At 39.1% G+C, this 27,831-nt stretch overlaps 1 protein-coding gene across 9 annotated transcripts; it reads right to left on the reverse strand.

The window, feature by feature from the left end:
• Positions 1-1,701: 1,701 nt before the first annotated feature.
• Positions 1,702-27,753, reverse strand: LOC121451720 (zinc finger protein 883-like). 9 transcript variants are annotated; one of them, XM_041657439.1, is made up of 9 exons: positions 27,301-27,753; positions 22,492-22,592; positions 13,556-13,662; positions 11,029-11,212; positions 9,720-9,808; positions 8,809-8,935; positions 7,447-7,527; positions 6,390-6,457; positions 1,702-5,994 (listed from the first exon to the last, which is right to left on the reverse strand). In XM_041657439.1, the coding sequence occupies exons 4-9, from the start codon at positions 11,126-11,128 to the stop codon at positions 4,168-4,170; spliced, it is 2,292 nt and encodes a 763-aa protein (XP_041513373.1). In that variant the 5' UTR covers positions 11,129-11,212; positions 13,556-13,662; positions 22,492-22,592; positions 27,301-27,753; the 3' UTR covers positions 1,702-4,167. The 9 variants fall into 9 exon arrangements, with proteins under 9 accessions (XP_041513373.1, XP_041513374.1, XP_041513375.1 ...); XM_041657440.1 differs by having other exon boundaries at positions 27,290-27,319; XM_041657441.1 differs by lacking the exon at positions 22,492-22,592.
• Between the last annotated feature and the right edge of the window lie 78 nt (positions 27,754-27,831).

Consider the following 27,831-nt stretch of genomic DNA (forward strand, 5'->3'; position numbering starts at 1 on the left):
AACAAGCCAGCCCTCATATTACAAGAATGGGAGTGTGGAAATGGAGAAAGGGCGGATATAGGAGCAGGGAAGAAATCTATATTAAGGGAGCCATTTTAGGGTTGGCAAGAGACTTGGCTCTAGAGGGGATCCCAGGTGTCCACGGAATGTCGCCAGCTAAGTCATTGGGCAGCTGTCCTAGCCCCACTATCACACTGATGATTATCTCTAATATCACCATAGAATCTTCGTCCAGTGACAGATGGAGATAGAGACAGAGACCCTCTTCAGAGCAACGAACTGGATTCTATTTTCATATCCATTCTATTAGGCTGTCTGTATATTGGTAAATTGAGTCCATTTATATTTATGAGAGATGTTATTGACCAATGATTGTTAATTCCTATTATTTTTTTTGTTTTGGTGGTGGTAATGTATTTTCCTTCTTTGGGTTTTGCTGTTGTAAAAATATTATCTGTGTTTTCATGGATGTAACTTGGGCTGGGATTTTCCATCTAGTTCTTTCTATAGTGCTAGATTTATGAACAGATATTTAAATCTGGTTTTGTCATGCAATATCTTGTTTTCAATGTCTGTGTTGCTGGGTATAGTAGTCTGGGTTGGTATCCATGGTCACTTGGTGTCTGTAAAGTCTAGGATCTTCTGGCTTTTAGAGTCTACATTGAGAAGTCAGGTACAATTCTGATAAGTCTGATTTCATATGTTACTTGACCTTTTTCCTTTGCAGCTCTTAATATTTACTTATTCTGTATGCTTTATTATGTGGCAAGGGGACTTTTTCTTTGGTCCAACCTATTTGGTGTCCTGTAAGCTTCTTGTACCTTTATAAGCATGTCCTTCTTTAGGTTGAAAATGTTTTCTTCTACTTTGTTTGTTGAATATGTTGAACTTCTTTGAATATGGTTTTGTGCCTTTGAGCTGGGATTCTTCCCCTTCCATCCCTATTATTAAGTTTTGTCTTTTCATGGTGTCCCACAATTCCTGGATGTTTTGTGTTAGGAATTTATTGGATTTAACATTTTCTTTGACTGATGAATCTACTTTCTCTATCCTATCTTCAATACCTAAGATCCTCTCTTCTATTTCTTCCTGTGTTCTGTTGATGATGCTTCTCTCTGTAGTTCCTGTACACTTTCCCAGATTTTCCATTTCCAGAATTCCCTCAACTTGTGTTTTGTTTCTACTTCAGTTTTCAAGTCTTAAACTGCTTTCCTTCACCTGTTTGTTTTTTCTAGGCTTTCTTTAAGAAATTTATTGATTTCTTTCATTTTTCCTTTTTTTCTCAACTTCTTTAAGGGATTTTTTTCATTTCCTCTTTAAGAGCTTCTATCATCTTCATAAAATAATTTTTAAGTTTCTTTTCTTGTGTTTCAGCTGCATCACAATGTTCAGGTTTTGCTGTTATAGGATCATTGGGTTCTGGTAATACCATATTGCTTGCTCTTTTGGTTGTTGAATGTATCCTCTTTTTTATTAGATTTAAAAAAAATACCAATCCAAATTCCCACTCCCTCTCCTCCTTCCATTCCCTCCACACACCCTCCCACCCGACCTCCATCTAATCCTAAGAGCAGGTAAGGCACATTGCTTTGTGGAAAGTTCAAGGCCCTCCCTACTACATCTAGGCTGAGCAAGGTATACATCCAAAGAGAATAGGATCCCCAAAAGCCAGTACATACTGTAGAGATAAATCCTAGTGCCACTGCCAGTGGCCTCAGTCTGCCCCAGCCATACAACTGTGTTGAATGTATTCTTACACCGGTGTTTACACATCTTTTTTTCCAATTGACGTGGGTTTTGCCTGTGCCAACCGTTGTGGTTTGCACCTATGTCCATGTAGTCTGCTGTTTTTCCAACTGGTGTGGTTTGTGCCTGTGCCTGTGTAGTCTGCTAGGTTGTGGGGAAGTGTTGGCAACAGGGAGCATGCTCAGATTCTTCTTGTTGGGCAGCAGAGTAAATCTTGGTGAGACAAACCTCCGGTGGGTAGCAGAACTGGGGGTGCAGCCTGGAGGCAGGTATCTCACCTGCTTGCAGGTTTGTGTGGACTTATGTCTTTTATTTTTACATTTATTTATTTTGTGTATTTGTATGCTCATGTGTCACAAATGTAGAGGAAAGAGGATAACCTGCAGGAGTCAGTTCTTTCTATTTTGTGTTTTATGGGAATCAAAACTCAAATTGTCAGGCTTGATGCTAAGTGCCTTTAACTAGTAAGTCATCTTTCAGTCTATGTCTGTCTTTTGACAAATGAGTTTAAACATCCCATTTAAAGCACCTATATACAAGGATCATGCACTGTGGTTTTGAGTCACACCTATAATGCAACATTTATATATTATATACAATAATCAAGTGTCACACATAACAGGATAAGTAAATCACCATACAGAAAGTTACAAAATAAACAGCACTTTAAAAAGTCAATACTCTTTCATGATACTCTCAACAAATTTAATATATAGATGACATACAAAAATTTATCAGTGACTATATATGTATGAAAAGTCAGTGGCAATCAACACACTCAGTGAAACCTCCAAAGCTTTTTCTTTAAAATCAAGAACAACAGTATCCCTGCTTGGAACTTATATCCATCATAATTCTGCAAGTTGAGCCAATTAAGAGAAATAAAAGGCATCTAAATAATAAAGATAAAAATGCTTACATATATTATCATTTTGAATAGAATAAAAACTGGTAGAGCTATCTGGAAAATGGTATTGAAGCTCCTCATAGAACTATATATACACCAACTAAATAATCCAACAAACTAATTATGGGCATACACTCAAGGAATGCTTACAGAGATATCTGTAATCTATGTTCAATGTAGCAGTTCAATTTGTTTCCAACAATACAGTATGGAAATGACCTAAATGTTCCTTTGTGTAAAGAAACTTTCATAGGGGCTGGGGAGATGAGAAATTGACTCTATCTTAAGGTGGAAGTCAAGTATGAAATCCAAAGTTTTCCTGATCTCTACATGCACATTGTAGAGTCTATATTCATAGAGATGCATACACACATCACACACACACACACACACACACATATATACACACATACATACAAAAATTTTGAGTGTGCTTAAAAAGTAGACTGTCTACCCTCTTTAAAAAAAATTTTCATGCAAGACAACAGGGATAAAACTAAAGACATTTTGTTATGAAAATAAACCAGGCACAAAAACTAAAAATACATTATCCATATTCAAATATGGAGTATAGCTGGGAGAAGTGGTGTATGCATTTAAACCTAGTACTTAGGAGACAGACGATCTCTGTGAGTTCAAAGCCAGGCTGGTTTACATAGTGAGTTCCAGGACAGTCAGAACTACATAGTGAGACCCTGTCTTTAAAAGAGGGGGATATAGTCAAACAGAAGAAAAATGTAGTTGTGGTTATCAAGAGCTAAGAGTTAATGTTTATGAGTTATTGTTAAAGGTTATATACTTTCAGTTACAAGAAAGGTAACTTAAGAGTGCAGTTGATGAATATAATTAACAATGTTCTCCACCTGGATTTTCTAAGGCAGTAAAAAGTGCTTCATAATACCAAAATTACTATATCACATTTTAATTATTCTGATAATTGCTTCATATACATATATTCCACAGAATTTTGTACATCTTGAATCAATATTAAGACTGGGAAGTCATTAAGTGAAAATATTAAAATATCTCTCAAGTATTGAAAATGCAAAAAATGCTCAAAACAAATGTATAAAACTATCAAGAAAGCCAAGTTTCTGCTAGTATACAAGGTCTTAAGACATAGAAACAATTTCCATATTCTATACACACATTTACCCAAATGTGAATCACTTCACGCTTACTGAATGTTGATAACTAATGTAAATAATTACTTTCTAACATTTCTTACTTTCCCAACGTCCTCCACTGTAATACTGTAGATAATCAAAGCACTGAGCAGAAATACAATTTTCCACATTGTATCAAGAGTTTCTCTCCCATACTTATAAAAAATCCATGAAACAGTGAAGGCTTTCCATCTTTCTGACATTGTATAGCTTCAAAGTGGGCTCATGTGAACTGGATTTTGAGCATTCTGATGACTTCCCACTCTTTTCAGTTCACAAGGCATCTATGCAACTTCAATTGTTTCACATCTTTGAAGTCAAATATTATATAATCACTTTACAAATGGCTTATACTGATAAACTTTCTTTCCACTGTGAATTTGAATGCACTCCTAACGTAACAGAACTTCCTAAAGCAGTCTCTCCATTCCTTCCAATCAAAGAATTTATCTCTAGAGTTTTTATGTGTTCTGTAAGATGAGAACTACTGAAAGCTATTCCGTAACCTTTACATTTATAGGCCTTCTCCCCACTGTGAACTCGTACATGTTTACTGAGATGTGAGTAAACAGCAAAAGCTTTCCCACACTCTTTACATCCATAGGGCTTCTCTCCAGTGTGCGTTCGCATGTGAATCTGAAGGTAGGAGGAACATGTAAATGCTTTCCCACACACTGTACACTCAAAGGGCTTCTCTCCAGTATGAATTCTCAGGTGTGCAATAAGATAGGAGGAAGAAGCAAAGGCCTTCCCACACTGGTCACATTCATACGGTTTCTCTCCTGTGTGACTTCTTATATGTTCGAGGAGGCCTGAAGATGTAGTAAAAGCTTTCCCACATTCTTTACAATTATAGGGCTTCTCTCCAGTGTGAGTTCGTATATGTTTTGTGAGACCAGAACGCACAGTGAAAGCTTTCCCACATTCCTCACACTTATGGGGTTTCTCTCCTGTGTGGATCCTTACATGTTTACTTAGATGTGAAGAAACAGCAAAGGCTTTCCCACATTCCTTACACATATAAGGTTTCTCTCCAGTATGAGTCCGCATGTGATTATGAAGATAGGAAGAACACGCAAATGCTTTTCCGCACACATTGCACTCAAAGGGATTTTCTCCAGTGTGTGTTCGTAAATGCTTGGTAAGGCTTGTGCGCTCAGTGAAGGCTCTGCCACATTCTTTACATACATAGGGCTTCTCTCCAGTGTGAGTCCGCATGTGAATGCGAAGGTAAGAAGAACATGTAAACGCTTTCCCACAAACTTTACACTCAAAGGGCTTCTCTCCAGTGTGTGTTCTCAAATGTGTAATAAGGGTTGAGGAAGAAGCAAAAGCTTTGCCGCAATGGTCACACTCAAAGGGTCTCTCCCCCATGTGACTTTTCATATGTTTAATAAGGCCTGAGGTTGACGTGAAGGCTTTCCCACATTCCTTACACTCAAAAGGCTTCTCTCCAGTGTGTGTTGGTAAATGTTTACTAAGGCCAGAGCGCCCCGTGAAGGCTTTGCCACAGTCCTTACATTTATAGGGCTTTATTCCAGTGTGAACCCGAAAGTGATCATTAAGGCATGAGGCATTTCTAAAGCATTTTCCACAAACCTTACATTCAAAGGGTTTCTCTTCAGTGTGAGTTTTTAAGTGCTGAGTTAGTGGGTAACACCTAGAAAAGGCTTTTCCACACTCCTTACATTCATAAGGTTTTTCACCGGTGTGGGTACGCATATGAATATTAAGGTTGGCAGAATATTTAAAACTTTTCCCACACTGCTTACATTCATAGGGTTTTTTTCCAGTGCATGTTTGCCCATTCCCAGCATGGCTCATAGGTGGGTTAAAAGCATCACCACACTGTGCCCATTTAAAGAGTCTGTCTTCACATGCCTTAAGGGCCTGATGAAATTCACTAGATTTGAGGACTTTGGCTGGTTCACATGTTGTCTGGTAAGCAGCACTTGTAGCCAGACTGGTGTCTTTTCCACACTGGCTTAACTCAGGACCTTTGTCTGCAGAACAGGCTTCCTCAGGGTGTGCAGGAAAGGCTTGTCCATGCTGAACACAATCATAAATGTTTCCTCTGTTTTCAATACCTATGTGTGCCGGACTACATGAAGGCTCTTTGATGATTTCTCCAGGTGGCTTGAAGTCACAGAGCTTCTTTCCATCGTAGCTATTTGACTGTTGATTAAAAGGAAATAAGATATTAAAACTTTTTCAAATTTATTAGTGTAAGATAAGAACATGATGATAATGATGTTTCCCATAATTACATATACGTCACTTAATGTAAATTTAAAAATCCTATTGCAAGGATCGTGTGCCATCTACTCTAATTCTGAAAGGTTTCCTGTGTTTTCATGAAATTGTTTTAAAAGCCCAATATCTATAAGTAGGAATATGTGTTTATGGGAACTCAAGTTTCAAACTAGGATTAGAACATCTTTCTAGACTCTATGATTACAGGCTATTTCTCTCTAATACTTCTTTCTTTTGAAGGATTTTGATGAAATTTACATAAAATTACCAAGTATATTTCAATAAAGAAAATATGAAATATCTCTTGTGACTCTTACCAGTTGTGTCTCATTTGACATTTTTAACTGAAACATTGTCCCTCTGGTGTTAAGTCGCATAGCCCACTCTGAAGTTAAACAACAACAAAAAACATGTAAGTGCATCCACAGTGAAAAAGAAACATTAACAATTATACAACTCATTTCAATTTTTTTTTATATTAAGCAAGTTAAAAACAAAGTTATGTTAAATGTTAACAATTTGGCTATGTCTAAAGTTTTACAGGCTGGAATTCAGGTCCATGTCAGAATAGAAGGGATCTTAAAGGCCAGAGAGATGGCTCAGAGGCTATGAAAACTTGCTATTCTTATTCAAAAATAAATAAATAAATAAAACACCCAGATTCAGCAACCATATCAGACAGTTCACAACTACTTGTGACTCCATTCCAGGAGACTTAACACCTTCTTCTGGCCACCATAGGCATATGTATGCATATGGCACACATGAACTCACAAAGGCCCATAGTCATACACATAACAATTAAAACAACAGCTGGGCAGTGGTGGCACACACTTTTAATCCCAGCACTTGGGAAGCAAAGGCAGGTGGTTCTCTGTGAGTTCAAGCTCAGCATGGTCTACAGAACGAGCTCCAGGACAGGCTCGAAACCTTATCTCAAAAACAAAAAATAAATAAAAAATAAAACAACAAAAATAAATATTTTTAAAAGAGGCTCAGGATCCAGTAGTCAATACTAATGATGATAGTGATAATAATATAAACATAAAATACAAAGAGAATAGGCAGTCAAAATTTAAAAATGAATAATTTACTTACTCTGAAATTTAAATGCACTGATAAACAGGGACAGCATTTTTAGGGAGAAAAGAAAGATATGGACTATTGAGATTGTAAAAAAGTCTACGTAGATGGAAGTAATGGAGTTTAGAGATATGAAGATCTCCTAAAACTCTCAAGTCCAATAGCCTCAGCCTCCTGATTCAAGCTTTCACTTGTTGGTAGAGCACTTGCTTAGCTTACCATTCCATCCACAGAACTGGGGTGGGGTGGGGTGTTGCTACTGTATTCCAAGCAGACTGAACTCCCATTTACCTTGGTGAACTCCTCTCTCGATTACTCCAAACTCTTCTGTCTCCAAACAAGAGCTTGAGCTGGGTTTGATGAGCTGACATCCTATACGAGAAGAAAGACACATTCATGAAAGCAGATCAAGCAAGAAAGGATATACCTTTCCATGACTTAGAAACAACAGTTCCAATAACAGCAATGAAATACTGCTAAAGATCCCACTGAGTACAAACCCCTTTATGTGAAAAGGGTACTGACTTCTTTCCCTTTAAGCCTAAAGTGATGGTTACAAGGACAAGACAGAAACACTAATACTGAACCAGTGGGACAAGTTCACCAGGTAAAAGTGTTGGACACTAAGTATGACTACCTGATTTACTTGTCTAGGACATGGTAGAAGGAAAGAACTGACTCCCACAAATTGTATACTGACTTTTAGATGTGCACTGTGACAAAGAATAAATGTAGACATTTTTAAGCACTAATATTAATCAAATTGAAAAGAAAGTGAAAGAAAAATTTGAGACAGGTTTTTTTAACTGTGTCACTCTAATTGGCCTAAAACTTTGTAGACCAGACTGGCTGTGAACTATAGAAATATGCCTGTCTCAATTTCCTGGAGTACTAGGATAAAAGGCATGTGCCACCAAATCCACAAGATTCTTATTATTATAGAGAAAAAGATTACACTAGTAGTTAAATATTTAAGTGTATCAAAATCACATGGAGGGACCATTAAAACAGAGATGATCAGTATTCTTGATTCAGTTGTCAAAGATAGTCTGAAAACGACCTTTTAGTAGAGCAGAAGAACAATACTGGTTATTTTAGGACTGTCTTTAAAACTACAATTGGTTAAAATACATTAGGGCAGAGTTAGAGGCCTGTTTCTCATTCCCCCCTCTCTCTCTCTCTCTCTCTCTCTCTCTCTCTCTCTCTCTCTCTCCTGTCTTGTTTTCTTTTCTTTTTCAGATAGAGTCTATGTAGTCCTGGCTGTTCTGCAGTTCAATATCTAGACCAGGCTGAACTCAAATACACAGAGAACCTCTTGCCTCTGCCTCCCTAGTACTGGGGTACTAGGATTAAAGGTGTTATTTTCTATTCTTCTGTTATTTTTAACTGTCCTGAGAGCTGCATAACCTATTCTAAAAAGTAGAAAATTCATAGGTATGATAGCTCAGCAAGTAAAGGTGCTTGGTGCCAAGTCTGACAACCTAAGTTCCATCCCTAGAACTCATATGATAGGAGATGACTCCCAAAAGCTGTCCTCTGAACTCCACTCATGGGCTATGATACACACATACACACCATAAAATAACAAAATGTAATTAGAAAAATACACACATTTTTGTTCTATAAGAGTCTATGGAATGAGGAGAACCTCACCTAATGAGGCCAGGTTTTGGTAGTTCTCCAGCATCACCTCTCTGTAAAGGTTCCTTTGTTTTGTGTCCAATAAAGTCCATTCTTCCTGGGTGAAGTCTATAGCCACATCCTCAAAGGTCACTAACTCCTACAATCACATACACTTGGATTTTAGCCAACTAACATCTCCATCAAAGTTCACAGGGCACTGAAGAAGGAAACTCAATTACAAAGAGTTGGGAGTTCTCCAGCAGTCCATGCAAGAGTTTAGTGAATAGCCCTAGGCGCTCTTTATATCTATCTCGCTGCTATTAATTTTCACTTTTACATCTTAATTTTAAAGACAGGGTTGGCCAGATTGGCTGACCCTAAACTCTCTATTTTCCCTTTACCGACCCAGTGCTAGGAATAAAGACATACACCACTGTGCCTAGACTCCACCCTTATGTCTTTATTACACATCCCATTACCTCACCCATCTCATTTACTTCCTTCTATTCAAATGTGTTAAATGTACTCCATACACTTGACAAATGAGGAGAGATGAATAACAACTTTCAGAAAGGGGAATATTCGTCCCCTTTATCAACTGTCAGAACACAATAAAATCAAAAATACAAAAGCAGTGTCATGGATAAAGATTAATCACAAATTACTGAAACACTGGGATGAGATTCACAGTAATCCTAAGCCAGTATAAAAGCTTAGTTTTCTCACTGACATGATAAAATATATGACAAGAAGCAACGTCAGGAAGAAAGGATCTATTCTGGCTTACAATTTGAGAGGACATAGTCATGAAGAAATACAACTAATCACTCAGCCCTTGAATAAGGTTTTATTTCCTCCCAGAAACTCTGGAGAAAAATCTCTGCCTACATGGAAATGTGTCAGCCTTATGGGTCTAATGGCAGGATATACTTTAGTCACACCTGGTAACTACTTGTCAGGCAGTCGGACACCATCCTGTCCATCTCTGTCTTTTCACAATGAAAGTAGCTTGGGTCCCTAGAAAATAAACCTAATAGGAAAAAAGAAAACAGAGTTATCCATAATTCTCACTTTTACAAACATGGATGTCATCCTATCCTAGTTCAAAATTCCCATATAGTCCAACACAGGAAATCAATCTCTCAAGCTCTCTCTGTCTCTGTCTCTCTCTGTCTTTCTCTCTCTCACACACACGCACACATGCACGCACGCAGGCACACAGACATACACAACTCATCTTATCACATCTCATTTCATAGACACACGGGGCTGCCACACAGAGTACCAGAGTAGTCATCCTCAGAAAAAAAAGGAATGGTAACCACACTGCCCATAAGGACAAGTATACCAGTCATATTTTTTTTTACCAGTCATATTTTACAGGTAAAGAACAATAAGTCCTAGAAACAGGGCCTATTACCTGCACACGGGTGAAGGGACTCATGGGTAAATCAAGTGCACTCATTATCAGCAACCTGGCTTATAAAACAGGCTTCAGCAACCCTTGCCAACTTCAGTCATCTGTATTAATTATTTTTCTTGTTGCTATGATAAAAAAATATCCAACAAGAAACAACTTTGGGGGCTGAAAAGATGGTTCAGTTATTAAGAGCACTTGTTGCTCTTACAGAGGACCTATGTTCAGCACCTACACAGAAATTCACAACCATCCATAACTCCAGCTTCAGAAGATCTAATGCCCTTTTATGACGTCCACAGGCACCAAGCACAAATGTGGTCCACAGACACACATGGAGGCAAAACACAGGTAAAAAATAAAAGGAAAAAATCTTTTAAAAAATAAAAAGAAGCAACTTAAGGAAGAGTTTGTTTTGGCTTATAGCTGAAGAGGATATAACCCTTAGAATATACTGGAACACTTATCTTCCAGAAACTGAAAGACACATCTGGGCAGTTCACTTGAGTGGCCAAGATGATCTCTCTCTGCAGAAGGCATGGCACCAGGAGTAGGAGGCTGGCTGGTTACATTGAATCAGCAGTCAGGAAACAGAGTGAACAGAAAATAGGGCTGGGCTAAAAAACCTCAACCACCCAATACTGAGCCACTTTTTCCAGCAAAGCTCCACCTCCTGAAAGTTCTACAACCTTTTCAAACAACACTACAGGCAGCACTCATATGTCATTGGGGTAATTTGGTATTCAAACCACAGACGCATCTCTGACCTGGCAGTAATCAGAGCACCAGCACCTATCTGTACAAAGAGCACACAACGTATGAGCTAGACTTACCGTGGGACAAACTGATGGCTTCCATCATGAAAGGATGATGGTGCAATACACTGGAACACTCTTCCAGAATGTGAAGGACATGTCTAGGCAATTTATACATATAAGGGGTCTGTGGTGATCTTTCCTCTTTTTACATGGTGACTTGCATTCCTGAAGACACGGATCATTCATCAGAAAATCTTACTTATCAAATAATCAAGCATCATAATTAGCTCTTTCTCTTTCTGATGCTGATATGAGCGAAAGCCACTAAGAATGATAACACATCATCGGGAAAGATGGCTGAGCAGTTAAGAGCACTTTCTGATCTTCCAGAGGAACTGAGTTCAGTTTTCAGCACCCATGTTGGACTGATCACAACCACCTGTAACTCCAGCTCCAGGGGATCAATCACCCTCTTCTACCTCTGTGGATACCTTCATACACATGGAATACACTCATACAGACACACAGACAAACACACTCGTAGACATAAATAAAAACTTAAAAATTAGTTATCCTAAGGTATCAAGAGCTCCTATCATTAGTAGCATTTATGTTTAAAAACATAGATTCAAGCGGGCTGGAAAGATGGTTCAGTGGATAGAGTCCTTGTAACTCTTGCAGAGGACCTGGGTTCAGTTCCCAGCATCTACATGGTGGCTCACAACCATCCATAACTCTGGTTATTTTCTTTTGACCTCCACAGGCACCAGACACACAGATAGTGCACACACATGCAGGTAAAACACTCATACACAAAACAAACAAATTTTTTTGATGAACAAAAACATCTAGATTCAGAACCAGCAAAATAACTCAGCAGGTAAAGTGCTTACTGCTAGGCATGCTATCTGAGTGCAATCTCTGGGACCCATATGGTAGAAGGAGAAAATTAACTCTTGAAAGTTGTCCTCTGACCTCCACTCATGCTGTCTGAACCCAATCCAGTTACACAAACTCAATAAATAAATTTATAAATGGGTCATATAACAAACAAACAAGACTCAAAAAGAAAAAAGAACATGCAATTGTTCCAATCTTCAACTTAGAGATGAACTAAAGCTTTAAGCACTTTGACCCTCAATTCTCATCTGGAAAATAGCACTTCTCAATGGGAGGAAGACATTCCTTAGAAAAGGACTTGTTTTCAAAACTAGGACAAATAGAGGGGGTGCTATTTCAGGAAAAGGGGAAAGGTTAGGAAACTAACAGAAAATAAAGCACTACACAAATAGACTAAAAACACTAGAAAAACTATACAGGACTACTTCTTAACTTAGAGATGAGAAAGTCAGGTAAGGTCTGTATAGAGTGGGAAGGTATGTAGGCCATTTAGTTGTCTGTCTTACCAGTGAAATACCAAGGAGAAAAGAAAGAATTGTTAGTCTCTAAAGTACAAGTCATTTGGCTTATTTTTTTGTTATTTATAACAGATATACGATGTGGGATTCCCCTCTCTATGCTGTGAATACCATTAGTTAATAAAGAATCTGTCTTAGGTCTGGAAGGGAAGAATATAGGTAGGTGGGGAAAACCAAACTGAATGCTAGGAGAAAGAAGACAAAGTCAAGGAGAAGCCATGTAGCCACCGCCAGGAACAGATGAGCCAGAACCTTGCCAGTAAGCCACAGCCATGTGGTGATACACAGATTAATAGAAATAGGTTAAATTAAGATGTAAGAGCTAGCCAGTAAGAAGCTAGAGCTAATAGACCAGGCAGTGATTTAATTAATACACTTTCTGTGTGGTTATTTCGAGTATGGGCAGCCAGGAACAAACAAGTGGCCTCCTACAAAAGTTATAACTGATTTTATTTACTAGTGTTTTCCTTGATATATAAGAATTGTGTATTTTGGTGTATGGTGTAGTATTTCAGTACCATGTGTAAAGTATATAATGACCAGATGAGGGTAATTCAAAAATCAAACAAGAACGTTAAAAATGTGATGAAAATCCAGCAAGGAAGTTGAGGGTGATAGTGAATGCCATTATCCCCTGCACTTGGAAGGCAGATGGAGGCAGATCTGAGCTTGAGGTTAGTCTGCTCTACAGAGTGAGTTTCAGGACAGTCAGGGCTACAAAGAAACCTTTTTCAAAAAAATCCAAGAAAGAACATATTCCCAAAAAAGCCAAGAAGGACTAAAAAATGGATTTCTCTGACATTAGGAATGTGCCAAAGGCTAGAGAGATAGTAAAGTGGTTTCTTAACTTGTACAGGGACCCAAGTGTTATTTTCAGGACCTATGTAAAAATGCCAGGTGTAGTGGTATGCAGTTGTAATCATGAACTAGAAAGGCAGAGAGACAGGAGGATCCCTGGGGATCCTTGGTCACAGACTAGTCTAATCAGTAAGCTCCAGGCAAATGAAAGGCCCTGTTTCAGGAAATGGATGGCATCCCTGAATATGACACATGAGATCATTCTCTAGCCTCTACATACATGCACACACACATGGATTCAAACACAAATATGTATATATACACATGTGCACTTAAAAAATACCAAATCAATGTTCATACAGGATGTCATTAATGTCATGTCATACCTGTAGTCCTAGAAAAAGGTCGATACAGTAAGAATTTCTTCTGCAAAAACTGATGGCACCATTGTTGTAGTACTTCAGGTATCATTTGGAAAACACCAACTATGTCCCTTGAGAAACAGACATAACGAGGTTACAGAACCGCTGAAACAGGCAATGAGCTGTGTTGGCCAATATGTAAAGGAAGAATATCTTTAGCTGTTGACTAAATACAAGACAACCAGATGTGTTACTATACTCCTGATATTCAGGCTGAACACCAATATATGTCTCTGTTTTTTTATTATTCGTGCTACATCTGGCACAAACGTTTAGGGTACAAATTCATGAAAAGGCCATTTCCCGCTACACATGGCCAGAATCACCACCATACCAGCTAGGTTTTGCTTTCTTCTCTCCTGGCAGACTCTCCCTGAACCCTCTTCTCAGTCTGCTGCCAAACTAGATAGTTGGCTTAAAATCCAGTCAGCTTTCACTGTTCTACGCAGCAACAAAAAGCATCACATCTCCATAATCATTGTCAGCAGATTTGGTAAGACAATTGGAAATTCTTAGAGGGAAGAATTAGTTAAGAGATTTTTTTCACATTAAAAAATGAAAAACATATTACAATGGAGGAATTTGGGTCACAGTATGATAATACACTGGACAGCAATAAAATGGAACAATTAAATGAGATTAGATGGAATTCATTTAATGTCAATTATAAACATCTCATTTTATCACTAGAAAGTTGGTTAATCTGAGTGCTAAAATACAAGTTTTAGAAAAACTTAATAAAACAGATCATAAAGATATTCAAACCCAGATAGAGGATTTAATGGCGAATCAATTTCAGCATTGCATTATCAGGTTAGACAGGAACAGCCTAAGGTATCAAACAACCAACTTTAATATATCCAGTAACCCTCTGCCAAATGAAAGAGGCTCTGTAAATAGTAAATGGACTCCTGTGCCAATGTTAGATTCAAGGAGATTCAAGGAAGCAATAGTCTCATATGGCATGCATTTACCTTTTGTGAAGCAAATGATGACTCATGGTCAGTTTGTAATAAAATTATCCCAAAAGACAAGACAGACTTGGTTAATACTGTTTTAGAGCTTGGTCCACAATTACAATGGAAGACATGGTTGAGAGAAGAGGCTAACACTACTGAAAAACAGAGTGAAGCTAAAGGTATGGAAATATAACAAGATCAACTTCTTGGAGGAGGAGATTATGCTACTATAATTTGTTATATCAATGGAATACCCTCATTAACATTCCCTCAATCTTACAAACAAACCATAAATTAATGTATATGTCTGGGGAAAAATATTACAAGATATGCTAAAAAACAGTCACTGCCCATTCAGGTTGTACAAGAACAGGGCACAACAGCTACTGATCTTTCAAAGGTACCAACAACCCTATCTTTAAAATGGTTGACAGACAAACCTGTATGGGTTGTACAAGGCCTTTAACAGCAGACAAACTATAGGCTTCAGAACAGCTGATACAGGAGCAGCTATATGCTCAGCATATTGAAGAATCAACCAGTCCTTGGAATTCTCCAATACTTGTCAAAAAGAAATCTGGAAAATGGAGAATGGTAGCAGATCAAAGAGTTCTTAAGAAGGTGATTCAGACCATGGGTTCTCTATAGTCTGGAATTCCTTTGCTTTCTCTATTACCTAAAAGTAATAGTTATTGATTTTATCTTTTAGTTAATGTTTTATTTTTTTTTAATTTATTTATTTATTAAGGATTTCTGCCTCGTCCCCACAACCGCTTCCCATTTCCCTCCCCCTCCCCCGATCAAGTCCCCCCCCTCATCTGCTCGAAGAGCAATCAGGGTTCCCTGACCTGTGGGAAGCCCAAGGACTGCCCACCTCTATCCAGGTCTCGTAAGGTGAGCATTCAAACTGCCTAGGCTCCCACAAAGCCAGTACGTGCAGTAGGATCAAAAACCCACTGCAATTGTTCTTGAATTCTCAGTATTCCTCATTGTCCGCTATGTTCAGCTAGTCCGGATTTATCCCATGTTTTTTCAGACCTAGGCCAGCTGGCCTTGGTGAGATCCCAATAGAACATCCCCATTGTCTTAGTGTGTGGGTGCACCCCTCATGGTCCTGAGTTCCTTGCTCGTGCTCCGTCTCCTTCTGCTCCTGATTTGGACCTTGAGATTTCTGTCCGGTGCTCCCGTGTGGGTCTCTGTCTCTGTCTCCTTTCATCGCCTGATGAAGGTTAATATTCCTGAGGATGCCTATGTGTTTGTCTTTGGATTCACCGTATTTAGCTTCTCTAGGAACATGAATTATAGGCTCAATGTCCTTTATTTATGGCTAGAAACCAAATATGAGTGAGTACATCCCATGTTCCTCTTTTTGGGTCTGGCTTACCTCACTCAGGATAGTGTTTTCTATTTCCATCCATTTGTATGCAAAATTCAAGAAGTCCTTGTTTTTTACTGCTGAGTAATACTCTAATATGTATATATTCCATACTTTCTTCATCCATTCTTCCGTTGAAGGGCATCTAGGTTGTTTCCAGGTTCTGGCTATTACAAACAATGCTGCCATGAACATAGTTGAGCATATACTTTTGTTGTATGATAGGGCCTCTCTTGGGTATATTCCCAAGAGTGGTATTGCTGGATCCAGGGGTAGGTTAATCCCGAATTTCCTGAGAAACCGAAACACTGCTTTCCAGAGTGGTTGCACAAGTTTGCATTCCCACCAGCAATGGGTGAGTGTACCCCTTTCTCCACAACCTCTCCAGCAAAGGCTATCATTGGTGTTTTTTATTTTAGCCATTCTGACAGGTGTAAGGTGGTATCTTAAAGTTGTCTTGATTTGCATTTCCCTGATCGCTAAGGAAGTTGAGCATGACCTTAAGTGTCTTTTGGCCATTTGAAGTTCTTCTATTGAGAATTCTCTGTTCAGATCAGTGCCCCATTTTATAATTGGGTTGATTAGCCTTTTACGGTCTAGTTTCTTGAGTTCTTTATATATTTTGGAGATCAAACCTTTGTCAGTTGCAGGGTTGGTGAAGATCTTCTCCCAGTCAGTGGGTTGTCTTTTTGTCTTAGTGACAGTGTCCTTTGCTTTACAGAAGCTTCTCAGCCTCAGGAAGTCCCATTTATTCAATGATGCCCTTAGTGTCTGTGCTGCTGGGGTTATACATAGGAAGTGGTCTCCTGTGCCCATGTGCTGTAGAGTACTTCCCACTTTCTCTTCTATCAGGTTCAGTGTGTTCGGACTGATATTGAGGTCTTTAATCCATTTGGATTTGAGTTTTGTGCATGGTGATAGATATGGATCTATTTTCATTCTTCTACAGATTGACATCCAGTTTTGCCAGCACCATTTGTTGAAGATGCTCTCTTTTTTCCATTGTATACTTTTAGCTCCTTTATCGAAGATCAGGTGTTCATAGGTTTGTGGGTTAATGTCAGGGTCTTCTATTCGATTCCATTGGTCGACTTCTCTGTTTTTATGCCAATACCAAGCTGTTTTCAATACTGTAGCTCTGTAATAGAGTTTGAAGTCAGGGATGGTAATGCCTCCAGACAAACCTTTATTGTATAAGATTGTTTTGGCTATCCTGGGTTTTTTGTTTTTCCATATAAAGTTGATTATTGTCTTCTCCAGATCTGTGAAGAATTTTGATGCGATTTTGATGGGGATTGCATTGAATCTATAGATTGCTTTTGGTAGAATTGCCATTTTTACTATGTTGGTCCTCCCAATCCAAGAGCAAGGGAGGTCTTTCCATTTTCTGGTGTCTTCTTCAATTTCTTTCTTCAAAGACTTATAGTTCTTGTCAAGTAGATCTTTCACTTCCTTGGTCAGAGTTACCCCAAGGTATTTTATGCTATTTGTGGCTATCGTGAAAGGTGATGCTTCTCTGATTTCCCTCTCTGCTTCCTTATCCTTGGTGTATAGGAAGGCAACTGATTTTTTGGAGTTGATCTTGTATCCTGCCACGTTACTAAAGCTGTTTATCAGCTGTAGGAGTTCTTTGGTAGAATTTTTGGGGTCGCTTATGTACACTATCATATCATCTGCAAATAACGAAAGCTTAACTTCTTCCTTTCCAATACGAATCCCCTTGATCTCCTTATGTTGTCTTATTGCTATTGCTAGAATTTCAAGCACTATATTGAAGAGGTATGGCGAGAGTGGACATCCTTGTCGTGTTCCTGATTTTAGTGGGATGGCTTTGAGTTTTTCTCCGTTTAATTTAATGTTAGCTGTTGGCTTGCTGTAAATAGCTTTTATTATATTTAGGTAGGACCCTTGTATCCCTATTCTCTCCAAGACCTTTATCATAAAGGGGTGTTGAATTTTGTCGAATGCTTTTTCCGCATCTAGTGAAATGATCATATGGTTTTTTTCTTTCAGTTTATTTATATGGTGGATTACATTGATAGATTTGCGTATGTTGAACCAGCCCTGCATCTCTGGGATGAAGCCTACTTGATCATAATGGATAATTTTTCTTATGTGTTCTTGGATTCGGTTTGCCAGTATTTTATTGAAGATTTTTGCGTCGATGTTCATGAGTGAGATCGGTCTGTAATTCTCTTTCTTGGTTGGGTCTTTTTGTGGTTTTGGTATCAGGGTAACTGTAGCTTCATAAAAGGAATTTGGCAATGACTCTTCTGATTCTATATTGTGAAATACCTTAAGGAGTATAGGTATTAATTCTTCTTGGAAGTTCTGGTAGAATTCTGCATTGAAACCATCTGGTCCTGGGCTTTTTTTCGAAGGGAGATTTTTGATAACCATTTCTAATTCTTCGCGAGAAACCGGTCTATTTAGATCATTCACCTGGTCTTGGTTTAGCTTTGGTATATGATACTTATTTAAAAAAAATGTCCATTTCTTTTGTATTTTCCAGTTTTGTGGCATACAGGCTTTTGTAGTAAGATCTAATGATTCTCTGAATTTCCTCTGTGTCTGCGGTTATGTCCCCCTTTTCATTTCTGATCTTATTTATTTGCGTGTTCTCTCTCTGTCGTTTAATTAGTTTGGATAGGGGTTTGTCGATCTTGTTGATTTTCTCCAAGAACCAGCTTTTTGTTTCATTGATTCTTTGGACTGTTTTCTGTGTTTCTATTTTGTTGATTTCAGCCCTCAGTTTTATTATTTCCAGTCTTCTACTTCTCCTGGGCGCGTCTGCTTCTTTTTTTTCTAGAGCTTTCAGGTGTGTTTTTAAGTCCCCAATGTATGCATTCTCCGTTTTCTTTAAGTGGGCACTTAGTGCTATGAACTTTCCTCTTAGCACTGCTTTCATTGTGTCCGATAGGTTTGAGTATGTTGTCCCTTTATTTTCATTAAATTCAAGGAAGACTTTAATTTCTTTCTTGATTTCTTCCTTGACCCAGGTGTGGTTCAGTAGTTGACTGTTCAGTTTCCATGAGTTTGTCGGTTTTTTGGGGGCAGCGTGGTTGTTGCCTTCTAACTTTAATCCGTGATGATCTGATAAGACACAGGTGGACACTGATATTTTTTTGTATCTGTGGAGGTTTCCTTTGTTTCCGAGTATGTGGTCAATTTTTGAGAAGGTTCCATGAGCTGCAGAGAAGAAGGTATATTCTTTCCTATTTGGGTGGAATGTTCTATAGATGTCTGTTAAGTCCATTTGCTTCATTACCTCCAATAATTCTCTTAATTCTCTATTAGGTTTCTGTCTGATTGACCTGTCCCTTGGAGAGAGAGGTGTGTTGAAGTCTCCTACTACTAGTGTGTGTGGTTTGATGTCTGCCTTGAGTTCTAGTAATATTTCTTTTACATAAGTAGGTGCTTTTATATTGGGGGCGTATATATTCAGGATTGAGACGTCCTCCTGATGAATTGTTCCTGTTATGAGTATAAAGTGACCGTCTCGGTCTCTTCTGATTGATTTTAGTTTGAAGTCAGTTTTGTTAGAAATTAGTATGGCCACACCTGCTTTTTTCTTAGGACCATTTGCTTGAAACACCTTTTCCCAACCCTTTACTCTGAGTAGGTGCCTGTCTTTGTGGTTGAGATGTGTTTCTTGCAAACAGCAGAATGTTGGATCCTGTTTTCGTATCCAATCTTTTAGCCTGTGCCTTTTTATAGGTGAATTGAGCCCATTAATATTAAGTGATATTAATGACCAGTGGTTGTTTACTCCGGTTATTCTTATTGCTTTTGGTAGTAGAGATTGTGTGTCTCCTTTCTTTGAGATGTGCTCGTGAAGGGTCATTAGATGCCTGGGTTATTGTAGGCAGTGTTGGCAGTGTTGGATTCCTTGGGTTGCGATTTTCCTTCTATTACTTTCTGTAGGGCTGGATTTGTGGCTACGTATTGTTTAAATTTGTTCTTATCCTGGAATGTCTTGTTTTCTCCGTTGATAGTGAACGATAGCTTGGCTGGGTATAGTAGTTTGGGTTTGCATCCATGGTCTCTTAGCTTCTGCAGAACCTCTATCCAGGACCTTCTGGCTTTCATAGTTTCCATCGAGAAGTCAGGTGTAAGTCTGATCGGTTTACCTTTATAAGTTACTTGCCCTTTTTCTTTTGCAGCTCTTAATATTCTTTCTTTAACCTGTATATTTTGTGTTTTGATTATTATATGGCGAGGAGATGTTTTTCTTTGATCCAGTCTGTTTGGTGTTCTGTATGCTTCTTGAATATTTAAATGAATATCTTTCTTTAAGTTGGGAAAGTTTTCTTCCATAATTTTGTTGAAAATATTTTCTGAGCCTTTGAGCTGTGACTCTTCTCCTTCTTCTATTCCTATTATTCTTAGGTTTGGTTTTTTTATTGTGTCCCATAGTTCCTGAATGTTTTGTGTTGAGAATTTGTTGGCTTTGCTGTTTTCTTTGATCTGTTCGTTTATTTTCTCTATGGTGTCCTCAGCATCTGAGAGTCTTTCTTCTAGCTCTTGTATTCTATTGATTATGCTTGTTTCTGTAGACTCTGCTCGTTGGCCTAGATTTTCCATATCCAGCTGGTCCTCAGTTTGTATTTTCTTCTTTGCCTTCATTTCAGTTTTCAATTCTTGAACTGTTTCCATTACCTGTTTGATGGTTTTTTCTTGGTTTCCCAGGGTATCATGTACGTATTTACTCATTTCTTCAAACTTTTTGTTATACTTCTCATCCATTTCTATAAGGGCATTTTTTACATGTTGTTTAAGGGACTCTATTATCTTCATAAAGTCGATTTTTTCCACTTCTTCTGTGTTAGGTTGTTCAAATACTTCGGTTGTAAGATCATTGGGTTCTGATGTTTTCATGTTGTTTTTCGGATTATTGGGTGAGTTCTTGCCTTGGCGCCTGCCCATCTCCTCCTATTGATCCTATCCAATGGATCCTTTAGAAACCGGATCAGGTTTCCCTGCTGGCCAAGGGCTCCGCTTACAAAATGCCCTCACTCCCTTTCGTGGTTCCTGCTGCAGGCCAAGAACCCTCTCACCCCTCCGAAGGATCTTCAGGACAGGACCAGGCTCCCCTTGTGCCAGTGACCTGGCCAACCAAAGGCCTACCTCTTTGATTCAATTGTAGTAGGGCGATCTGCTCTCCTTATTGCATGCCTGTCCCAGCCGCTTGGGTCTGGCCGCCGCTCAGCCGCGTCCGGCGCCGTCACGCCTCCATTTAGTTAATGTTTTAAAGACTGTTTCTTCACTATACCTTTACAAGAAAAAGAGAAAAAAAATGCCTTCACAAGTGCCTACTTATAATAATTCTCAGTTGGCTAAGGGAGATCAATGGAAGATTCTCCCACAGGGGATATTAAATATCCCCACCCTGTGCAAATATTTTGTACAATAGCCTTGGGTGGAGTTTTCCTTCTAGTACTTTCTGTAAGGCTGGATTTGTGGATAGGAATTATTTAAATCTTGTTTTGTCATGAAATATCTTGTTTTCTCCGTCTATGATGATTGAAAGCTTTGCTGGGTATAGATGTCTGGGCTGGCATCCATGGTATCTTAGTGTTTGCATAACATCTGTCCAGGACCTTCTAGCTTTCAGAGTTTCCATTGAGAAGTTGGATATAATTTTGAAAGGTCTGTCATTATATTACTTGGTCTTTTTCTTTGTGGTTCTTAATATTCTTTATTCTGCATGTTTACTGTTTTGATTATTATATGGCAAATGGACTTTTTTTTGGTCCAGTCTATTTGGTGTTTTGTAAGCTTCTTGTACATTTATAGGAATATCCTTCTTTAGGTTAGGAAAAGTTTTCTTCTGTGATTTTGTTGAATATATTTTCTGTGCCTTTGATCTGGGATTCCTCTTCTATCACTATTTTTCAAGGTGGGACAGTCCTTCAAAAAAAATCCTGGTTCATAGAAAAGTCTGCCTAATATTCGAGGCCTTTAGACTGAGGATGGAAACCCCAACATTACAGAATAACTCTTGATGACTGTCCAGGAAACCAGTTGTTTCTGTCATTTCTCACATTTTTTGGAAGTTGATTGCTTGTACTTCCTGCTTACTCGGTTAATATCATTTCCTTCTCAGGTCTCTGAGGTAGTTGAAGACTAGATAGTTATAGTGAAAGTTTTCCATGTTTATCAGATGCAGAAAAGAAATTCACTAAAGAGGTGTAAAGTGTGTAAGGTTGAGAGATATCAAAAGACAGTTTTAGATGGTTACACAAGTCATGATAGAAAGCAAATTAGGTACAAGACTTTGGACTCAGCAAAATAGGATAGATATGGAGTATTTTCTCTAAATTTGTCAAATGCAAATGGACATTGTTGATATATTTACTGCCTGTATATTATATATATATATATTGATTGTACTTATTGTATATAATTTTTCCCATATTAACTATAGCTTCCTTTTTATTTTAGAGAAAAAAGGGAATATATAGTGGCATAGTATTTGTTTTTTAATAAATAAAGCTTGTCTGAAGATCAGAATGCAAAGCAGCCACACTATTCAACCATATAGCACAGGCAGTGGTGGAACATACCTTTAATCCCAGCACTAGAGAGGAATATGAAACGGGAGGAGACAGATCTCATGCTCAGTCTCAGTTTGAAGATTCATGGAGACAGCATCGTCCATTTCAGACTAAGGAAGAGATTAAGAGCCAGTGGCTAATTGTTTTGCTTTTCTGATCATCAGGCTGAACCCCAATATCTGTGTCTGGGTTTTTATTATTCATTTTATACTGAGGTTTAGGTCTCAGAATTCATATGTGGGCTCACAACTACTCTTCTGACTTGGGCACCTGCATATAAATGGTACAACTACAGGCAAAACACTCACATAAAAAAAATAAAATAAAATACTTTCAAAAAAGACAGCTAATATGGAAAGGGTTTTCAATGTCCCTAACACAAAAATGTCTGAAGTTGTACGTAAGCTAATTACCCTCATCTGGTCATTATATATTGAACAAAATGGTTCTAAAATACTACATCATACACCAAAATGCATAATTCCTGTGTATAAAGAAAAAACTAGCAAATAAAATCAGTTACTAAGTAATAAATAAATAATAAAATAAATAAAATCACTTGTATCTCTAGGTCTTTAGGTACCAACAACTCTTTCCTTTCTCCTTGGTATTTACCTAAACACCTAAACACTTAAGCTTAAGCTCCCAATCTAGAAAGACACAATCAACACCAAGAAGAACAACACTGTTCTCAATTTCAAGTTCTTCATTTGATAATAATTTAAAGCTAGTGAGTTTTAGCATGGTACTTTTATGTGTCAGGTCTTATACATTGCCACTTGACTCAGGTTACTTTGTGGTTTTAAACTAAGGGAACGGGGATGTGTTTAAATTTTAACTCTTGCTAAAATACACCACTTAACAAAGATGTATGAGTTCAGTCAATCTTGTTTTCAGATTATAGCATGCCTGGGGAGTCCACTAAAATTAAATATACCCCAAAAGTCTCAAGCAAATGAATAAACACAGAAGAAAACAACAAACATGTTTTATTTGAACTCTATCCTTGCTTAGATTTCCCACAGTCATAGCCTGCATTACAGAAAAACATTACATATTGGACATTAAATAAAATCAAAGACATTCCCACTTCCTGGCTTGGTAAAATGGCAGCACAGATCCCTAGTTAAAACATCTAACAGAAAATATGCTAAAATAGGGACTCCAGGATTAAATTTTATACGAGAAACCATTCTAGGAGGGTGATTATCTCTATTATTTCTCCATCTTTGGCCAGCTTTGTTTGCTAAAATCCAAACATAAAGGGAATCTATTAATGGTTTCCTATAACTTTAACTTGGTGGTACCACCACCTAGCCCCCCAGAAGCAATACTCTTGAAGAAATTACTGATTCCATCCATTCAACACCTAGCAATTACTGGACTCCAATCAATTGTGCAGTGCTCTCCCAACATGTTCTATGCTTATTTCAACAGGCTCTCAGCCAGAGTTTGCTTCCACCTCCAAAGGGAAATAATACACATTTTCCAAGCTACCTAACAGCTCTGTCACCAAGCATTATTATTGCAAGCAAGAGCTCAGTGAGACCCACCTTCTTCAGGAACACAGCATAACAATACACTAAAGAATTAATGACCTAAAGTAAAGGGTCTCAGGGGGCCTGAGAAACTGAACTCTGCATACTAACAAGAAAACATGTCTGAAAAGAAAGCCAACACTGATAAGAACATCTGCAGTCAGGAGCCAAGAGAAACATGACAACATATGAAAAAAAAAATCTGCAGGCATGTCTTGGCTCTGAGACTACAAAGAACAACACACAGATAAAATTTCCATCTTTTCTCTGCCCTCCAAAACCCCAAGTCCCCTGCACCTTGACACACAGCCTCCATTTCTGCAATAAAGGACAATAGCAATGTGCTTCTATTGAAGTTGGTCTCCTCTTTTATTTTCATGTTCCCTCCACCAATCCTGGTCTAACAATAACAACCCTCTCCAAGGAGACTCAGATGACACACTAAAATAGACAGCCCCAATACCTAATAATATTTTGGTAGTAAGATGGGATCACTGTCTTCCACTCCCTTCCCTCTCAGTATGACTAACTCCAACATCTATATTTTGATTTAAATCATCATTCGTTTATTCATTTGGCCTATTTGCATACAAAGACAGGAAAAACATTGCCCCTTATGAGTACTCATCAATTTGCAGTTGCATATTTATTTCCTTGGTTAATATTAAGCTTTTCCGATTGTTACAAGCTCTCTAAGAATGGTTATAGGCTGGATTGTGTCACTTTGCCATAACCAGCTACTCATGTATATAAGAAATGAACAAAACATTTAAATGTGTCCAGAGGGATGTACATCGGTGGTACAGGAGTTGCCTCACATGTACAAGGCTATGAATTCAAACCCTTGCACTACAAAATAAAGAAACATAATATCACAGTACACAACTTTCTGAAAGAATGAGGGAGTGTTTCAAAACAACACAACAGAATAACTATAACCATTGCTCTAAACACAGAGAGCCTTAAGGACATAATCACTTTCAATACTATAAACCTCCTAAAGGGAACGAGAGAGATGGCTCTTTCAAAGGAGCAGGCTTACAACTAACTAACTCCAGTTCCAGGGGATCCCTCTTCTGGCTTCTTCAGGTACCCACACTCACTTGCACATATAAGCACACAGACAAAAGCATATAAATAAATAATAAAATAAATCTTAGGGAGACAAAACTACCTTTGATGGTATCTTAGAACCAAGAACAACCAAAAGCGGGAGCCACTTTAGGGTTGGCAAGAGACCTGACCCTAGAGGGGCTCCCAGGTGCCCAAGCTGAGGTCCCCAGTTAGTTCCTTGGGCAGTTGAGGATAGGGAACCTGAAATGACCCTATCCTAGAGCAATACTGACGAATACCTTGCATATCATCATAGAACCTTCATCTAGTGATGGATGGAGATAGAGACAGAGACCCACACTGGAGCACTGGATTGAGCTCCCAAGGTCCCAATGAGGAGGGAGAACATGAGCAAAGAAGTCGGGACCACGAGGGATGCACCCACCCACTGAGACAGTGGAGCTGATCTATTGAGAGCTCACCAAGACCAGCTGGACTGTGACTGAAAAAGCATGGGATAAAACTGGACTCTCTGAACATGGCGAACAATGAGGGCTGATGAGATGCAAAGGACAATGGCATGGGGGTTTGATCCTACGTAATGTGATGGCTTTGTGGGAGCCTAGCCAGTTTCGATGTTCACCTTCCTAGATATGGACGGAGGTGGGAGGTCCTAGGTCTTACCACAGGGCAGAAAACCCTGACTGCTCTTTGGACTGGAGAGGGAGGTGGAAAGGAGTGGGGGGAGGGGGAGAAAGGTGGGAGGAGGGGGCGTAGGGTGGGAGGAGGGGGAGGGAAATGGGAGGCTGGGAGGAGGTGGAAACTTGTTTTTTTGGGTTTTTTTTCTCCTTTTCTCAATAAAAAAAAAAGAACAACCAAAAGCATATTTTTGAACAATATGGAAAATCTTTTTCCATAAAGACCACACGTTAATGACATTTTAATATCTTTATTATTTTTTAGATTCATGTGTTTTATGTGTTTCGGTTGCATGTATGTCTGTGTACTATGAATGCGCCTGGTACCCAAAGAGGTCAGAAGAGGGGGTTAGATCACCTATGACTGGAGTTATTAACAGTTGTGAGCTTCCATATGGGTGCTGGCAATAGAACCTGAGTCCTCTGTAATAGCAGCAAGAGCCTTTAACCACTGACCCATCTCCTCGGTCCCTAATTTCCTTATTTTATGATGCATTACCGAACACTTAAAGTTCAATTACCAAGCCTGCAATTTTCAAACTATTTCCTTTGAAACAGATGAAATCTGAAGTTTAAAAAAAAGGCCACATTTATATCAAAGATTCTATAAGGCTAATTAGAACTCGATGAATGCTGCAGATCTAGAGCAAAAGTCATCTGGGACTACGTTTAGTCTCCTTAAAATCCATCTAATGCTACCTCTGTATCTGATGTAACATCATTTCAAATGTCAGGTACAACCTTTGGTCTGTATTCTTAGCAGAACACTAGCTTCCACCAGTCCAAAGGGTAACAACCTATTTTTTACCTGGTGTTTCCACCAAGGTTTTCACATTGCCTTGACTGATGACTTTTGGTCTAGAACTACAAAAAGTTCACATTGCCAGGTGTAGTCGCCTACGCTTTTAATCCTAGCACTCAGAAGAAGACAGGCCAAACTCTGTTCCGGGCCAACCTGATCTACTTTGGGATTACGGTGTCACTCTTGCTGTGTAGCCTGACTGGCAGAAAAAAATAAATGAAAAGAAAAACAAATCATGGAACCACTTCTACATTAGAACATGTTATTTGGGGCAACAAATGTTCTCGGGACATGGTCATTATTTGATTTAGAATCAGCTCTTACTACCTTTGAGGTGAGAGGGTTTTTTGGGGTGGTGTTGTTGTTGTTGTTGTTGTTGTTTTGCATCAACACAGCTCACTCACTGACACACACACACACACACACACACACACACACACACACTTTTTTTTTCTTCCGAAACAAACCAATCCCAGTACTTCAACAGTCTCCACCCTTTGACTCCTGTGGGCAGGGCCTAAGAAGTTCAGGTGGACAGAATGACTGAATACTGTTTGGCTGCTTTCAGTACACACAGACAACTAAGAAAGCGGCTTCTTACCCAAATGTAAGTAAGCGTTGGAGATAAATAAGTGGCGTGCGAAGAGGACGCCGAATTTCTGAAGATACATTTGTCTGTAAATATACAGGGTGCCAACGCTCTCAACAGCTCTCACCTCGCACTCACCTGAAGGCGCCGGACCCGCCAATTCCTGAGGACGCAGGACGGAACCAGCCGCGCGGCGGAGATACGGGTCGCGCTCGCGGATCCGCAGAGGCCGAGGAAGCGCCGCTGCCGTGGGCCAAACCCGCCTCTCCCTGGCCGCCTACCCGGCACCACCTTTGCGGAGCAACGGAACTCCAACTCCCGAAGCTCGCTCCGGAAGAGATGGAAGGCAACACCGACAGCGCTTCCGCTTCCGGCTCTAGGCCGGAGGAGCGATTCCGGCTCCTGCTCAGGCGGTTCGGAAGACGTCTTTTTTTTTTCTTGGCATCACCAAGGTCTCACCCAGGTTGACGCCACTGAGACGGAAAAAGAACTCCGCGGACCCAGACCTGGGCATAAGAGACCGCGGAGGGCGGCTAATGTCACTTCCGCTTACCCCAGTCTCAGGCTGCAGTTGCCTCAGTTTACCCGGAGACCGAGTTTACGCCCCTTCGGGCAGGGAAATCACAGTCTTTAGAGTCTCAGCTGGCCTAACTGCAGAACCAGGCTCAC

The sequence above is a fragment of the Microtus oregoni genome, unplaced genomic scaffold (assembly GCF_018167655.1).
Source record: "Microtus oregoni isolate MIOR12 unplaced genomic scaffold, Mior012 000008F_ref0000371, whole genome shotgun sequence".
Taxonomy (NCBI): Eukaryota; Metazoa; Chordata; class Mammalia; order Rodentia; family Cricetidae; genus Microtus; species Microtus oregoni.

Coding starts and splice junctions, on each gene's coding strand:
- LOC121451720 (XM_041657443.1), bottom strand. CDS start 11,128: ATGTATAAATTGCCTAGACATGTCCTTCACATTCTGGAAGAGTGTTCC. Junction 9,809..11,028: donor AGCCATCAGTTTGTCCCACG/GTAAGTCTAGCT, acceptor TTTTCCTATTAG/GTTTATTTTCTAGGGACCCA. Junction 6,458..7,446: donor CGAGAGAGGAGTTCACCAAG/GTAAATGGGAGT, acceptor GTTTAACTTCAG/AGTGGGCTATGCGACTTAAC.